We start from the raw sequence: 16,465 nt of genomic DNA, 5'->3' as shown, positions 1-16,465 counted from the left end.
AGGCGTAACATTATTTGGGAAGTAAATGAAGATAAACCACAATATTTTGGAAAAGGCGTAACATTATTTGGGATGATAAACAACATATTTTGGAAAGGCGGTCACTTATTTGGAAAATTATATAAAATTTGCTTAAAATGTGGCACTTAGCGTTACCCGAGAAACACCACATGGAGGTGGCCACACGTCGTTTCTCATAAGGAGTTTTGTTTAGGCAGGTCCCCTTGCCTACTGCCGTATATATTTACTGAAATTCCACCAAATCTCGTAAAAATCGGTAAATAATAAATTAATTAAGATGACTCAATTCGAGAACCAAAATATCTAGTAGCCCCATCCAAATATTTTATAAGTCCTGAATGAATATCATATGAATAAAATCTACCCTGATTTTCCGGTTTTTTCATGTAAATGAAAAGATCTGCAACCTTACGTTCGTCCTGCCTTGAACAATCTTTCCAACGAATGATTCGCCAAAAATTGTATTCCGATATTCCATTCAATATGCAGAATGCTACAACTTGCATTCTTTTTACATATGTGCATTCGTCAAAAAATGCACACACAATATGTTCAGGAACGCTGCTAAAATCAGATACATCCTTTCCATTTAGCAACCTTCGCATCGCTGCAACGCGATTACTTTTGAAAGCCATAATTATCAACTTTAACTCGATAATTTTTATTTTTACAAACCGTTAATCCTTTTCAATAAATGGTTTGAAAAAAAAAGATCTAGATCTACCTTTTATTGTGGGCAGAAGCAGGTTCGGTTAGGTTTTTGGTTTGGATAGCTTAGGATTTCACTTCACGTGGAAAAAATGAATTTTTGTTCTAGATTTAAAACATCCAAACCCACCGCCGGCACAATGGTTGTCATGGTAACGTGGCAACCTTCTTCTTTGCCATGGCAACCGTTCGCGCATGCGCGAACCGTTTTTTAGTAACAGGTGACTTTTTAAGACAATTCTTTATTACTCATCAGACGCGTTTGAGCGAGCTAAGCGAGAGGTTTAATAAAACTCAATTTTGTGGCATTATTTTGTTGGGAAGAGATATTTTTGTTGGGAAGAGATATTTTTGGTGGGAAGAGACATTTCTGGTGGGAAGAAACACATTTTTGGTGGGAAGCATTTGGTTTTGTGGCTGGCCTATTTTCAAAAATGGAAAATCCAACTTTTGAAAACCCTAATTTTGAAACTGCGGAACAGTTTTTCCACAGTATTTCGTTAAAAAATTGGGGTGGATTTTTTCCATGTATGAACGAAGAGTTAAGGGCCAAATCTGAAAGGGACGCTAAAACTCTGGTGATTTCATTGGACTTGGTTCCAAGCGTTACTTCTTTCAATGAAAGAAAGATCGCTTGTACTTGCGGAAATAAATCCGACGATGGAATTATCGATGGATTTCTTGTGGGGGTGTTTAACAACCAAAGTCGGTTTGGATACGTAATCCGATGTTCCACTGGGCAATCTCGAGCCAACAAGCGAAAGGCTTTAAGGGCATTGAAGAAAAAGGTTCCCGATCATTTGGTTTCCGAGTGTGTGAAGGCTTTCGTCCCCTCCAAAAACACATGGTTCTATAATCAAAATTTGTCGGTTACCGACAATCTTTTCCTCGTTTTCCTTTGGGTTTGTAAAATGAGCGTCACTGACGCTACAACCCATAGTGAATGTTCCTCACGAACAGTTGTGGATTATTTTTCCATGTGTCGTGAGGTAACGGAGATTGTCATTTCTAATAGGGCCGACAAAGTTCAGATTGGAGGACCAGGACTGTTTGTGGAGGTGGACGAAACCTACCTTCATACTCGCAAATACAACCGAGGGGCGGAGTTAGCCGGGGAAACCATTTGTATCTTTGGAATTTATTGCCGGGATACAAAAGATGGTCTATTTTTGAAAGTGAAAAATAAGTCCCGTGCTGTTCTGTGGAGGCAAATGGCAAAATATATAGCCCCTGGGTCCATCATCGTGTCTGACGGAGCCCCTATGTACATGAATTGTACGTTAATGGGCTTTCGGGAGCACCTTACCGTGCTTCATAAGTACGAGTTTGTCAACTCGGAAGATTCTCGCGCCCATACGAACAACATCGAGAACCGAAATAAACACGTGAAGGATGCCATTAAGCCCCACAGAACAGACAGGTCATTAAGTAGCTATATATGGCGTCTTATTGGTACCGATGCCTATTTTTCAAGGACCAGGATGGAAACTGGCTTCCTCCTGGAACCAATTTTGCTCGGTTCTTGGAAGACGTAAAGTCTTGCTACCCTGGACCGGGCAAAAAAGGCCTTGAATTAATTGAAATCGGGGTCTCGGAGGAAGAGCTGGCTACTCTCGATCCCGAGACAGAACCAGCATTTTTAATTGCTGGCCAAAACGAAGAAAACACTGCCGAATTCACTGACGAATAAGGCAATGTTTTCTTAGTTTTTGGCAGTAGGCAAGGGGCCTGCCTTATCAAAACTCCCCGGTTGGATTATAGCGGCAGTAGGCAAGGGGCCTGCCTTATCAAAACTCCCGGTTGGATTATAGCGGCAGTAGGCAAGGGGGGCTGCCTTATCAAAACTCCTCATGAGAAACGACGTGTGGCCACCTCCAAGTGGTGTTTCTCGGGTAACGCTAAGTGCCACACTTTACTGCATAGCCATCGGTATAAACAGTTTTGCAGTTAATAATGTATAATTTTTCATATACTCTTCCTTCCAACATATTGAAGCCTTTTTAAAATATTGTTGTTCACCATCATTTGCTTCCCAATAATTGGCCGCCTTTTCAAAAATATTGCTAATTATCTTCATTTACTTAACAAACAATATTATGCCTTTTCCAAAATATTGTGCTTTACCTTCATTTACTTAACAAACAATATTATGCCTTTTCCAAAATATTGTGCTTTACCTTCATTTACTTCCCAAATAATGTTACACCTTTTCCAAAATATTATTGTTTATCTTCATTTACTTCCCAAATAATATTATGCCTTTTCCAAAATACTATTGTTTATCTTCATTTACTTCCCAAATAATGTTACGCCTTTTCCAAAATATTGTGGTTTATCTTCATTTACTTCCCAAATAATGTTACGCCTTTTCCAAAATATTGTGGTTTATCTTCATTTATTTCCCAAATAATGTTACGTCTTTTCCAAAATATTGTGGTTTATCTTCATTTACTTCCCAAATAATGTTACGCCTTTTCCAAAATATTGTGGTTTATCTTCATTTATTTCCCAAATAATATTACGCCTTTTCCAAAATATTGTGGTTTATCTTCATTTATTTCCCAAATAATGTTACGCCTTTTCCAAAATATTGTGGTTTATCTTCATTTACTTCCCAAATAATATTATGCCTTTTCCAAAATATTGTGGTTTATCTTCATTTACTTCCCAAATAATATTATGCCTTTTCCAAAATATTATTGTTTATCTTTATTTACTTCCGAAATAATCTACGCAATTTAGCAAAATATCGTTGTTTATTTTTAAAATTGGAGCTCGCTTCAAATATTTTTCTATCCTGGTATGAGAATTCTAAATGTTTCAGTGGGTGTTCAAAATTTCATAGCTATATTTCCGCAGTATGTGCTCCTTGAATTCCGTCGCGAGTCCTTATTATTATATTTACCCCCCCGGGTAGTTTTTCAAGATCGAGGGCAGAATGCGTTTAGGCGCGTAGCGGTCTGAATGGCGGTAAGTACATGCAATTTTCGGAAATTTTCAAAAAATTTTTTCACCAACTTGCGGCGGGTTTAGAATTTTTTCACTAATTTTTTCGAACTCCCCGTGGCCTAATTAGTCAGAATCAAGTGTTGGTTGGGTTAGGTAGGTAAAGTAAAATCCTACCCGTATGTCGACCCATAAGGAGCGAAGACATCTTCTTGACGAGCGAAACTTTTGTACACTGTGCGGTGAGTTTAAATACCGGATTAGGGACTTACCGTGTTACAAATGGACAGATGATTCACCAGAGGTTTAAATCAGGTACGGCAGTGACTTTCGAGATGAAATAGAATTGTGGAAGCATCATAGTTCAACTTTTGCTTCATAAAAAAAGGGTATGTTTCACTTTGCATCATAAAGTATTATTCGTATGAAGTTCAGTATTAATTTCTAATAAGCCACTTGTGCATGGTAAAATTGGTGTTTTTAGGTAGTATTATATAAATGCCAGTATTTAAATCAATATTCACGTGTATTTTAGTAGTAGTAGTCCGCTATAACCTTTGCATGTATTTTATATAGATCACGTGTAATTTAGTATTGTTTGTATTTTGTTCAGCATTAGTATATAATAAGGCACTTGTGCATGGTAAAATTGGTGTTTTTTAGGTAGTATTATATAAATGCCAGTATTTTATTCAATATTCATGTGTACTTTAGAAGTAATCAGCTATAACTTTTGCATGTATTTTATATAAATCACGTGTAATTTAGTATTATTCGTATAGAAAATCGGTATTAGTTTCTAATAAGCCACTTGTGCATTGTAAAATTGGTGTTTTTTAGGTAGTATTATATAAATGCCAGTATTTTTTTCAATATTCATGTGTATTTTAGTAGTAATCAGCTATAACTTTTGCATGTATTTTATATAAATCACGTGTAATTTAGTATTATTCGTATAGAAAATCGGTATTAGATTCTAATAAGCCACTTGTGCATGGTAAAATTGGTGTTTTTTAAGGTAGTGTTAAATAAATGCCAGTATTTTATTCAATATTCATGGGTATTTTAGTAGTATTCGTATGAAAAAACGGTAGTAATATTTCTATGAAAAATCAGATTTTCGTGCTCATTAAATGTTCTTAACCTAATACAATTTCTGATTCTTCCGCCTATACAACTAGAATAACCTAGCAAAAGCCAGTGTTTCAGGATCTATCATAGAATAACTTAGCATAAGCCTGTGGTTCAAGAACTAGTATAGTATAAACCTATCAGGATCTACCATAGAATAACCTAGCATAAGACTATATTTTTCAGCATTTACCAAGAATAAACCTAGCAAAAGTCCATGTTTCAAGCTCTTATATAGTATAAACCTACTGGGATCTACCATAGAATAACCTAGCATAAGCATATCTTTAACGATCTACCATAGAATAAGCCAAGCTTAAGCATATCTTTCACGATCTACCATAGAATAAGCCTAGCATAAGCCTATCTTTTCAGGATCTACCATACCATAAGCCTAGCATAAGCGTACCCCTACAGGTATCAGCCACGTGACGTCATCAAAAATTAGTGCTGACGCCATCAAGAAAACCACCACCAGGTTATTCTACCTATAAATAAAAAGCCGACGGGGATAAATTCCATTCGTTACGCTTTAGCCACGCCTCCTTTTAAGGTCCTAAATCACCTGGTATGTAGCCAAGAAAGGACAATAAAAAAGATAAGAATCAGTCAATATAACCTAGGGCTAAATATCAACCCGAACTCTCAAGAAAACCGCGCAAATGCACTCGTTAGACTATGGGGATGAATGTTATGCCGTTTTCGGGGTGATTGGTTAAGAGCCAAGCCTACTTTTGACAGAAAAGGATAGAACCATTGTTACCGTCTCGGAAGACGTTTTGAAGGAATTTATGGAGGAGTGGACGGAGATCTATTCAGCGACTGGGGTAATTATCGTTACTTAAACTTGAAAATAAAAGTAACCGTTATGGAGGGGAGATAGTATTCAACGAGGGTAGTTTCTTCACTCTAACAAAGGCCGAGGCAGGGAAACTGAACGATAAATTTAGTTTTATGAAATTTCACTACAACCTTTTGAATGATCAAGTTATAAAATGCATGAACGAAGCTATTTTAAAACGCCTAGGATCTACCATAGAATAACCTAGCATAAGAGTATATTTTTGCAGCATTTACCAAAGAAGATAATACAGCATAAGCCTACCAGGATCTACCATAGAATAAGTCTAAAATACCAAAACCCTTTCTTTTTCAGCATTTACAAAAGAATAAACCTAGCATAAGCCTATCTTTCAGGACCTAATATAGCATATACCAACCAGGATCTAACATAGCATAAGCCTATCCCTACAGGTACCAGCCACGTGACGTCATCAAAAATTAGCCATGACGTCATCAAGAAAACCACCACCAGGTGGCTCAACAATTCAAATTTCCCGCCAACACCACCACGTGACGTCATAAATTCCCCCACCAATTCCCCCCCAACACCATCACGTGACGTCATCAATTCCCCCCCAATCCCCCCAATGCAAAGGGTGACGGTATAAACCCAAAAATTTTACCCCCCCTGAAAGGGGGGAAGAAGGGGGGTAAAATTTTGGGGTTTATACCGTCACCCCTACTCTCTCCCCTTAGATCCATTCTGTTGCGCAACTTTGTGAAACTAGAGACGGCAGTTAATTTCATTCCTTTCTTTGTTCTAACTACGCTCGTAACGCTCGTTTCCATTTGGTCGAAATTTTTAAAATTAGTATTTAACGAATATGTTGTCCAGGTATCGAAAGAGGAGGCGCGAAAATTCTAGAGAAAGGAGAGGTGATGATGCTTCGAGGAATACAATAGTGAGTTCATTTTAAATTTGAAAATTTCGTTGGGCCTTTGCATTGACATCGTGTGACTGTTGGGCTTGGGCTGCATGCACGCGGGTCGCCAAATCTCGAAAAGTGATTATCCGTCAAATTAAGCTTATTTATTGTAATTAAAGTAATCTTTCGAATGACCTAATTCGCATTAAATGGTATACCGACTTATTCTAAAAAATTTTTTATGTAAATCCAGATCTCTGGGGTATACTGCCACGTATCTTCTCTAACGATAATCTATGTTTGCTTCAGTCTCAGTAATGTCCGTTGTGTTTGGCTTTAAACTGGGGTTTAGACGCTTAAAAATACCGTATCGCTACCGACAAAGAATGAGTGGCTAAAAGTTCGCCAACTTTTACGCTAAAATGAAAATAAAAGGGCACAAATAGTGTAAATATAGCAATGAACAAGATAATAATCGACAGTGATCGGAGCGGTGCCGAAAACTAATACTTTTAAAAACTAATTAAATATAGTTAAGTCATTAAAACTATCAATAAATATATGTTTTGAAAACGTAATTTTAGGTTCTATCTGATTTGAAAAATGAAAGATTTTCATTAGTGGTCAAAAGATTGATTCTATCCCATTTCAATTTTGTTTTTTAAACTTTAATACATTGTTTACACGAAAGGGGGATTCATACCATTTGCACAAGGAGACCAGGCAACTTAAGTGTGTAAAATCGTCTGCCTTGTGTTAATGTTCGGAATCCTCCATTCCTGTAATCTATGTATATACTTTCGAGGAGTAACGTTGGAAAAATTTTTGAAAAGATGGTTTACTCGCATGGAGTATTCACATGATTTGCACAGTGAAGCCTGACTAACTAGAGGACAAAAGCCGGTCTGCTATTGTCCTCCAGGGAGCCCGACCTTCACGTGTAAATGTTTTAAATCCTCCTTGTCTGTAAACGACCTATACTAATAATTTAATTTCTATGAATTTTTGTAGGAAATGTTTCAAAAAAATGAAGAAAATGAATGGAAAGCACAAGTAAGAATTATTTTCTCTTTTTCATCATGCAGCAGCATGTATAAAATTTAATATAACGAAGCGTAATTTGCCTTTGCAAGCTTCTTAGTTTTGATGGGCATGGGACCATGAAAGTTGAAATTATTTACTCTCATTGAAAAATGTCAGATTTTGTGTAGATATTGGAGATGTCAGAGTCCTGGGTTTTAAATACATGTTCAGTAAGAAATGTACTGTTATCATTGAATCTAATTTTCAGTATTTAGTGATGAAGGGCTGATACGGTGTGACTTTTTCACTAAAACCCCACGACCCCATCCCAACCTTGATTTTTATGTTAGTGGTTTTTCCCGTAAAGTACTAACTATTTATCGCTATAGATTTTTGAATTTTTTGGTATTATTTGTTTTCTCAACAACAACGTAATATATTTCTATCACTAAGCTGCCGGACGGTTATAACGCAAAAATAGTGACATGACATTTGATCAAACCCAAAAAATAGTGAACCCAACTTTGCTCTATAATTTTTTTTTTAGTTTTCATTTCGTAAAAATTAGATTCAAACGAATTATTTGTTTTTTGCATTCGGATTCGCGATTCTAAAAGAACTTTATTCATGTAAAGAACAATTATGAAAACCTGTTTCTTGTCTGAAAAAAATGTATTCGTCAAGGACATTTTTTTGGTCACTTTAGGCTTCTTTTTTATAAATTATAAATTTGAGCGTTTGAGTTGACGTGAGCCCTGCATATCATTTGGCTTATCTGGGGACTGTTACTAAAATAGAGTGTGTCAGGGAATTCACCTTAGACAAGCTTGGTAAATAGTTGGGTGTGTGAAAGTAAATAGTGCTAACAACTATTTTTTATGTGTTACCATGAAAATCTTATGAAACAACAGAGAAATTGTACATATTTGAGCAAGAGCTAAACAATGATATTGACTTGCTTGCATTCATTTTTGATTATTTAGGTGACATTCCAAATTTCCTGGGATTTGTGGTGGTGGGTGACTACGTATCCCTTGAATTGCTGAAGCGTCTGGGCTATCAAGAAAGCTTTCAGGCTTATAATTGGTTAGTGTCATTCGGAAGGTAAAATTAGTGTGTAGATAATTAACCAGCATGTTAAGGACCAATAAGAAGCCGCACTAGTTTTTATCATTGTAAAATTTAAGTTGGAAATTTTTAATTATTTAACTAACAAGTTATAAAGGTTAATATGGAAAATTTTTAATATAATTATTATTTATGAAGCTATACAGAAAACCGTGCAAATATTAGAAATAAAATAATTGGATACGCCAGGCACCGCTCAAAATTGGAAGATTTATCTAGAGTGATTGACAGAATACCCGGAAAAAGAATCATTCTCTCTGTTGGGAACATAGAGTTAAAAAGGGTAGTCATTTTTACAAGTGTTGCTAATGAAACTTAAATATATATACAATAGAATGTGGGAATTTTTACAGTACGCTCGAACAAAAGAATCCTCGATTATAACCAACCTGAATATGTATAGCCTTCCGCTACTCACAAAACTTGAAAAGAGAGACGTTATTTTACTAACGCCTTTACCATCTCCTGGTCAAAATTACTTAATTACTTTCATCAAGCAGACTGTATAGACGATTTTCCCTGTAAGTATCAAGCGCTTCGATAAGAATCCCAATTATGGGTGCTTGGTCAAGAGTTTCATTTGTGTGTGCTAATATAATTGAATTGGTTCTTGTTTTAATTTTAGCATTTGACATAATTTCTCTAGATGAAATTATAAAAAAGTAAGTAAAAAGGGTAAGACTTATTCGACTGCCCATTTAAGAGAGATAAATGGACATACGGGATATGGAACCAACCATTCCCAGAGGCCAAAAATTATAAGAGCAGGCAGTCGAAATCGCCTTTCTCATTGAACACCGTACACTACACTAAGTTCAAGCATGTTATATTAACCATTCCAAACATTTCTTTAAAAACGGTGATCCGGATTATAAGGAGCTGCCAAAAATAATAATGGAATTTTTATCGAATCGTATAAAGCCAATCGTAAAAATAAACGAATATTCGAAAAAAGAAAAAAATACCGTCAACCACTTGAAGGCGGGACTAGAAAAAATTAACATACAAGACATAGACGAAGGTAATTGAAGAGATAAAGTTTTAAGCAAAGAAATACTTTGAGAGTAAAGTTGAAATTTTGGCAGCATATTCGCGAAAAATTCACTCATTTATAAAGGCAGTATCTATAATTTCATGTTTTATTGATAAAATAGACAAACTTCTTTCCGATGAACCAAGTGGTTCTTGTGTCGTAGAAAAAGAAACAACTTCCAAGGAGTCTACTTCCAGTGAACCTTTGGCACTTTCTAAAACTCAACATGAAATAGAATTTAAAGGAGAGCAGCATACAAACTGGATAAGGAGAGTAGTGCTAAATCTAAACCCAAGGTTCACGGAGGAAGGATACCCCAAAATGGTTGACAATATAAGACTATTTTTATTTATTATTATAATATTTTGTGAGAATTAAGTAATTCCAAACTTAATTTCTTTGGAAAGAACATCAATGCCTGTTAAATTCACTGAATATCGGAAAGATTTTGATTAAAAAGGAAAAAAATAAAATTAACTTTTACATTTAATTGAAATTAAAAAAAATTAATTGAAATTAAAAAAATTAATTGAAATTAAAAAAATTAATTGAAATTAAAAAAAAAATTAATTGAAATTAAAAAAAATTAATTGAAATTAAAAAAAATTAATTGAAATTAAAAAAAATTAATTGAAATTAAAAAAAAAATAATTGAAATTAAAAAAAGTAATTGAAATTAAAAAAAGTTTATTGAAATTAAAAAACGTTTATTGAAATTAAAAAAAGTTTATTGAAATTAAAAAAAGTTTATTGAAATTAAAAAAAGTTTATTGAAATTAAAAAAAGTTTATTGAAATTAAAAAAAGTAATTGAAATTTAAAAAAGTAATTGAAATTTAAAAAAGTAATTGAAATTTAAAAAAGTAATAGAAATTTAAAAAAAAAATAATTGGAATTTAAAAAAAGTAATTGAAATTTAAAAAAAATAATTGAGATTTAAAAAATTCAGTGGTAACTTCAAATAAGTTACGTGGTGATAAGATCATTTTACGGCTAACCACAGTGGCGCCGCCAGAGGGTAGGCTACAGCCTACCCGTAAATTTCAGAGGGGCCCCGAAATTAGGTTCTCATAATATTAAAATACCATTATTACAATATTTCGATCTAGGCTTGCAAGGCAATCTACTTTAGACAAAGTTTCACAAGGATGATCAACCTTTTGGCATCTGATTTTTACAATATTCTATAAAGTGGAAAATGGGTTAACACTTTCGTGTTACAAGTTTTTGACTAGCCAGAAAAGCTATCTCGATTTTTGATTTTTAGCCAATCTACGATAAGGCTCTTAGTTTGACCTGTCGGGGCCTGCCCTGTTGTCATTCTCGTAGAAGTAGTAGTGTAAAATTCGTTATTGAAATAAAAAATTACTTATCTCAGATTTTTCAACAACAATTCCATTTTCGTAAAATTTTATCATGAAATATCTGAGATAAGTAATTTTTTATTTCAATTAATTTATAGGAAATAAATCCATTACCAGTAAAACCAGGAGATTGAATTAAATTCTAAAGAGTAGTAAAATACGGATTGTCTTTAAAATTATATAGAAAAATAAAATATCCGAGCTTCAGTCAACTGGAAAAAACTCTTATCATTTTGTTTTTAAGGCTTGGGCAAACCAAGTCCTTTTTTATATAATAATGGAAGGTGTTAAACTCTCCCTTAAAATTTCTGTCACCCGTCGACAATAAGGATTTCACGAATTCAATCCCGCTCCTCTATTTAAACATTCATGGAAATCGAGGTTAACTTTAAATGCAAAAGCAACTATGGTATATTTTTTGAATGGTCTTAAGGCGGTGTTTATCACGATCCCAGAATTTACTTGTATTTCTCCAAAAATAAAAATAATTTTAAAAGCAAAAGGAAGTATATAGTATCTTAATATATTTAATATATAGTATTACAATTTAATCATAAGTAAATTTATGAACGTAGGGATTATGGCCCAGGTATTATTTTTTAGGTCAGGGAAATGAGGGGCTAATCCCTTGGATTTTCTGTTCTTTGAAAAAGGTTTAGGTATGCGTTATTGTGGGGCTACGCATTCAAATTTTCTGTTTGTGTCTCATTATTACAATTATAAAAGAATTAAACTTTTGATTTACAGATTACGGGCAATCATTTTAGCACAGGGACCAATCAGTATAATTTTTGTACTCTAATTAAGGCCAATTAAGGGTTTACTTATGCGTTACGATTAATCATTTTTGCACTGTTAAAGGTTGCGTAAGTTTCCTATTTGTTTAGCACTATTATAATTATAACAGAAGAAAATTAATTGAAGTTAGGATTACTAGAAATCATTATATCACACTTAAAGGTAGCGCATCGAGGGGCTATTCACTGAAATTTTCTATTTGTTTCGATATGGCTAAAATTATGAGGCGAGCCCTTGGGTCATCTTGTTTGTTTCGCGCTCTTTGCCCAATCTTCTTCTCTCCCGTTCCTTCTTTTCCCACAAAACTTCGAGGTCAGACTTCTTTAGGTAAACCGATTTCCCTTTTTCTCACCACATCGACAGTGCACGATGACCTCATCGGGGACTTAACTGAAAATCCCCCTCTCTCTCCGACTCCGTGTTTTTATTTTTTTTCACAAACTATAGAGTATGCAATAATGTCTGATAGTACTGAACTTTAATATATTTAACTTCTCTATATAAACAATATGATAAAAATAGTTGTTAATTTCATATTATCGACACTGGGCAACTAAATTTTTCTCTTGAAATTTTATAAGGGGCCTCCCAAATCTTCCTTAGCCTATCTGTAAAAAATCCTGGCGGCGCCATTGGTCGGAATGAATCATCACAGAAATCCTCACTCTCCATTTCGCTTGGCTAATAAAAAGAGGAATCTTGACAATGTTTGGTTGAAGTTTCGGTACTAACATTAGTAAAATTACTTGCTGATGCTATTGGTGACAAATCATTGATGAACGGGCATTTGCTTGTGATTTAACACACTAGGCTTGAATTGACACAAACAGTTTCAATATGTGGGTCTGATTCAGTGGGATTTGATGAAGGAAGTGCCTATGAATGTTCTATTTAAAGTTTTCTTGAGTAATATATTGCCAGGGCTATACTTTCTTTAATTTTACTCTCACTATATGAATCTGTGCCTTAATTGATCAACTAGCAATTTGAAATTAAATTCTTGAATACCAACTTGGGATTATTTATCTTGAACTGAAGGAGTTTTATCTACCATAAATTTATTGTTACAAGTTTGAGTAGCGACACTGGCTGTAAAAGGTTGTTCAACGATTTCTTCTTCAAAGTTTCTGGTTTGATTGTCTATATTAATTGACTCTCAAATCGTAGACGTAGAACTATAAATGCATGGCTCTGAAGGGAGGACTGGTTTGTTTACAAAGTCAACGTTCGCGGAGGTTTGGAAATCAAAAATTGTTGGATAAAAACCGTGAATAAGATCGACTTTTGCTACGTTTTAGCTCTTAGATCAATTTTGAAGCATTTTTCATTAAAGTGTGCCAGAGAGTATAGCAGCCAGTATACGGACAAGCTGTCCGTATAAAGGCGGCATATATGGAGCCCTCATTAGGCGTTTACCCTCACCCATTTGGTGCCCCCCCTCTTTTCTATCTCTTTCCTCTGGATGGTCCCGTGACCGAAGGGGGAAAATAGGGTTGGGGGGAGGGGGTTGATGACGTCACGTATCACGTGATGTTGTTGGCGGGAAATTTGAATTTATAGGGTTTTTTTCGTGTATTGGTATGACGTCACGTAATTTACTGGTGTTGAATGTATTCGGTGTCACTTAACTCTAGGGGTATTGTAGGATATTGTGTACATTTAGGGGATGATTTATATAGGTTCAGTAGGCCCTTTCTACACCCTTCCCGTAATGCTGTTCTTTGTACGGTTTTAAGGTCTCTCCATGTCATACTAAAGAACTAGTTTTAATTGTGATATGGTTTACGTCGTTTATTATAGTTAGCAATTAAGTTACGACGCTGTGTAGGGTGTTACAGTTAGTAAACGAAATACAGGGTTAGAACAATAGTACATTTTAGTATCATAAAAGTGGTATTACGTCATTTATTACACAACTTAGTAGTTGATTAGAAGCTAAAATGAAGCAGTACTGCTAAAACATCATTTGATTCACTTTAGTTTTGATACGATTTGGCGAATAAGCACAATTAGGTAGTTATTAAACTAAAAAGCCTTATAGGATTGACTGAACAATATATATTTTACTACACGCTAAAATATTGATATACAGTTAAAATGGGCACTCGTTACTAAAAAACATCATTAGAAAATACGAATTACAATGGTTTTGATAGCAAAACAATACTAATAGACTAAAATGCAAAATATTACTAAAAAACATCAGAAAATACGGGTTACATAAAAATAGAACAATATTACGGCATGCGAGATTATTAAGTACATATATACCTTCATAGAAAATATAGCAATACTACTTTTAATATGGTTTAAAAGCTACAATGGTTATTATACGATTTTAGTACAAATATGAGGCTAGTTATTAAACTAAAATGTTCACAGGATTGACGAAAAAATATATTTTTTCATACACGATTAATTACTGATATACGATTACGGATAAAAATATCGAAATATTACTAAAAAACGTTACTATAATTATCATCAAAAAATAAAAATTACACTTATACAATAAGTATACTAATTTTTAAACTAAAGTGCTAATGTATACTAATTAAAAAAAGCTTACTAGATGCAAAAACAGTAACAAAAAACACTGTATATTCGTTAAAATATTGTTATATGTTAATAGTTAAAATACGTTAATATTACTATAAATAATACTTGAGATACCTATTAAAATACTGATACTGGGTATCTAAAATATATACAAGTAACTTATGTGGAAAATGTCAAAGATTCTATTTAATATAACCGTATGGGGTAGTTTTATAATCAGGAAGAACTCTAACTTTATCCACTACGACCTGATATGTTTTGGTCTGGTTGATCGTGATCAGAGTGTGATCTTGCAGACGTCTGATTTGAGGGCCAATAGGGACTTGAATCGAGTTCATTAGAGGTTCACCTTCATTGTTTACCCCCAGTAGGTTCTTCATTGTTTCGAAATTTATATAATTTTCTGTAGAGGCGTTTAAATAAAATCCTTTAACTTTGATAATGTTAGTTTTAGCGCCGGTTTTAGGGTCTAGAATGTCCATAGAATAGTTCTTTGGTCCAGCACTCCCCCATTCACAAATATAGGCATCTGGTCCATAGGATTCTAATTCATTTTTAAGTTGCCCCAAATAATCGCCTGTGGGTAGCAAATGAGCGCCGTCTGGCGAGAGGTACACTAAACTATCCGTGTCATAATAAAAACAAAGGTCACCGACCTTTTCAAGATGTTTTAGTAAATGTAATCGCGCCATAGATGTTGTGAAACAAGCGATAACTACGTTTGTGTGTTTGTGCACAATCTCGTTTTCTAGAATGTGTTCGTACTTTACTAATACGGTGTTTTCGTTGATTGTTAGTAAACGTTTAACCTCCAAGTCTGGATTTAATATTAATCCGTACAATTTGTTGGCATCTTTGATTAGTTCTGTAGAGGTATGTCTTGTTTTCTGGCCAAATTTACCCCAAAAAGAGTTGAGCATAAGTTTGCTAAGGCATCTGAGACCTTCGTTTTTCTCTACTTTAGTGATATCCAGTTCTACACCCTCTACGTCTTTGAAACTTTTGACGTAGTTCTCCTTATCTTCTTGAGTCTGGCAATCTGCTGGAAAGCCGCTAGCTAGGGTTTTATACTCTAAAAAGGTATTAACATAATCTTTAAACAGTCCTCCCTGGTTTGTTTCGGAATCGTACTGTGTCACTTTGTATGACCAAGCCTCATACATTCGTGTGATTGTGTAACCATTCTCTACTGCATGACGTAACTCGTCGACTACCCATGTACCTCTCAATTCTCTTTTTTCAGGAGTATGTTCGCAAGCACCTTGAAACTGGGTTTTACAACAGGTGTAGAATAATGGAAATGTTAATTTTCCATTAATACGAGCGGGCAGAACGGGATGAATTAGGTTTTGGGCCGGTAATACGTCGCATTTAAGAAGACCATTAAACGAAAATATGTCAGGAAAATCTTCTAATATGATTTCAGGATGTCCTATAGGTATCTTGGTGGTTTTGTTAATGAATGGGTATAAACTTGTGAAATCCACGTAATGAATTCGCTCTGATCCTGTTGTTTTATGGTATAGTTTTGTTGCGCAACATCTACCCCCGAAGAATGCATCACGGGGGTCTAATCTTTTTACTATTTTAGGCTTAATATCATTACATTTTAAAAACTCTATTATTTCTGGTTTATTTGCTTTTTCTTCCTGCCAGTCACACTCCCATTTGACATTTACTTTATAGTTGAGTGATTCTAGCTTGGTCAACACGTTCATGCTACTAAAATATCTAGAGTTCAAAGTCTGAGCAGGGTCTCCGTGCAGAGCCTTGTTTCTGTTTAAGGGAAAGTGTATTTTACACCCATGATAGAAACACCCCCAGTATTCGAATATTTCAAGGTTAAGCTCACAAAAACCGTCTACTCTAAGTTTTTGGATTCTGGTTTCTTTCCCTCTAAAGGAGGATTGGATAGATATATTTCGTTTGTGCGCGGTCCACTCTAACCATTCTATAGCCCCTATTGACTGATTTTCACTAAGCCTATAATAATTAGCCGGTATGATACCTATAGTATCAGGTTTAAGATAATTTCGCCGAAATACA

At 34.6% G+C, this 16,465-nt stretch overlaps 1 protein-coding gene across 1 annotated transcript; it reads left to right on the top strand.

Moving 5' to 3' along the window:
• Positions 1-9,560: 9,560 nt before the first annotated feature.
• On the top strand, positions 9,561-10,077 carry LOC149704608 (uncharacterized). Its single transcript, XM_089865718.1, has 2 exons — positions 9,561-9,687; positions 9,863-10,077. The coding sequence occupies exons 1-2, from the start codon at positions 9,561-9,563 to the stop codon at positions 10,075-10,077; spliced, it is 342 nt and encodes a 113-aa protein (XP_089721844.1).
• Positions 10,078-16,465: the final 6,388 nt, after the last annotated feature.

The sequence above is a fragment of the Phalangium opilio genome, unplaced genomic scaffold, assembly GCF_054372755.1.
Source record: "Phalangium opilio isolate 3A_F unplaced genomic scaffold, DU_Popi_V2 ptg000015l_1, whole genome shotgun sequence".
NCBI classification, from domain to species: Eukaryota; Metazoa; Arthropoda; class Arachnida; order Opiliones; family Phalangiidae; genus Phalangium; species Phalangium opilio.
Note: the sequence above shows the minus strand (reverse complement) of the source record. Positions and strands in the feature narration are given on the sequence as shown.

Excerpts from the sequence above, each read along its gene's own strand:
- LOC149704608 (XM_089865718.1), top strand. The coding sequence starts at position 9,561 with ATGGAATTTTTATCGAATCGTATAAAGCCAATCGTAAAAATAAACGAA. Across the intron at positions 9,688-9,862 it reads CATACAAGACATAGACGAAG|AAAAAGAAACAACTTCCAAG; the intron begins GTAATTGAAGAG and ends CTTGTGTCGTAG.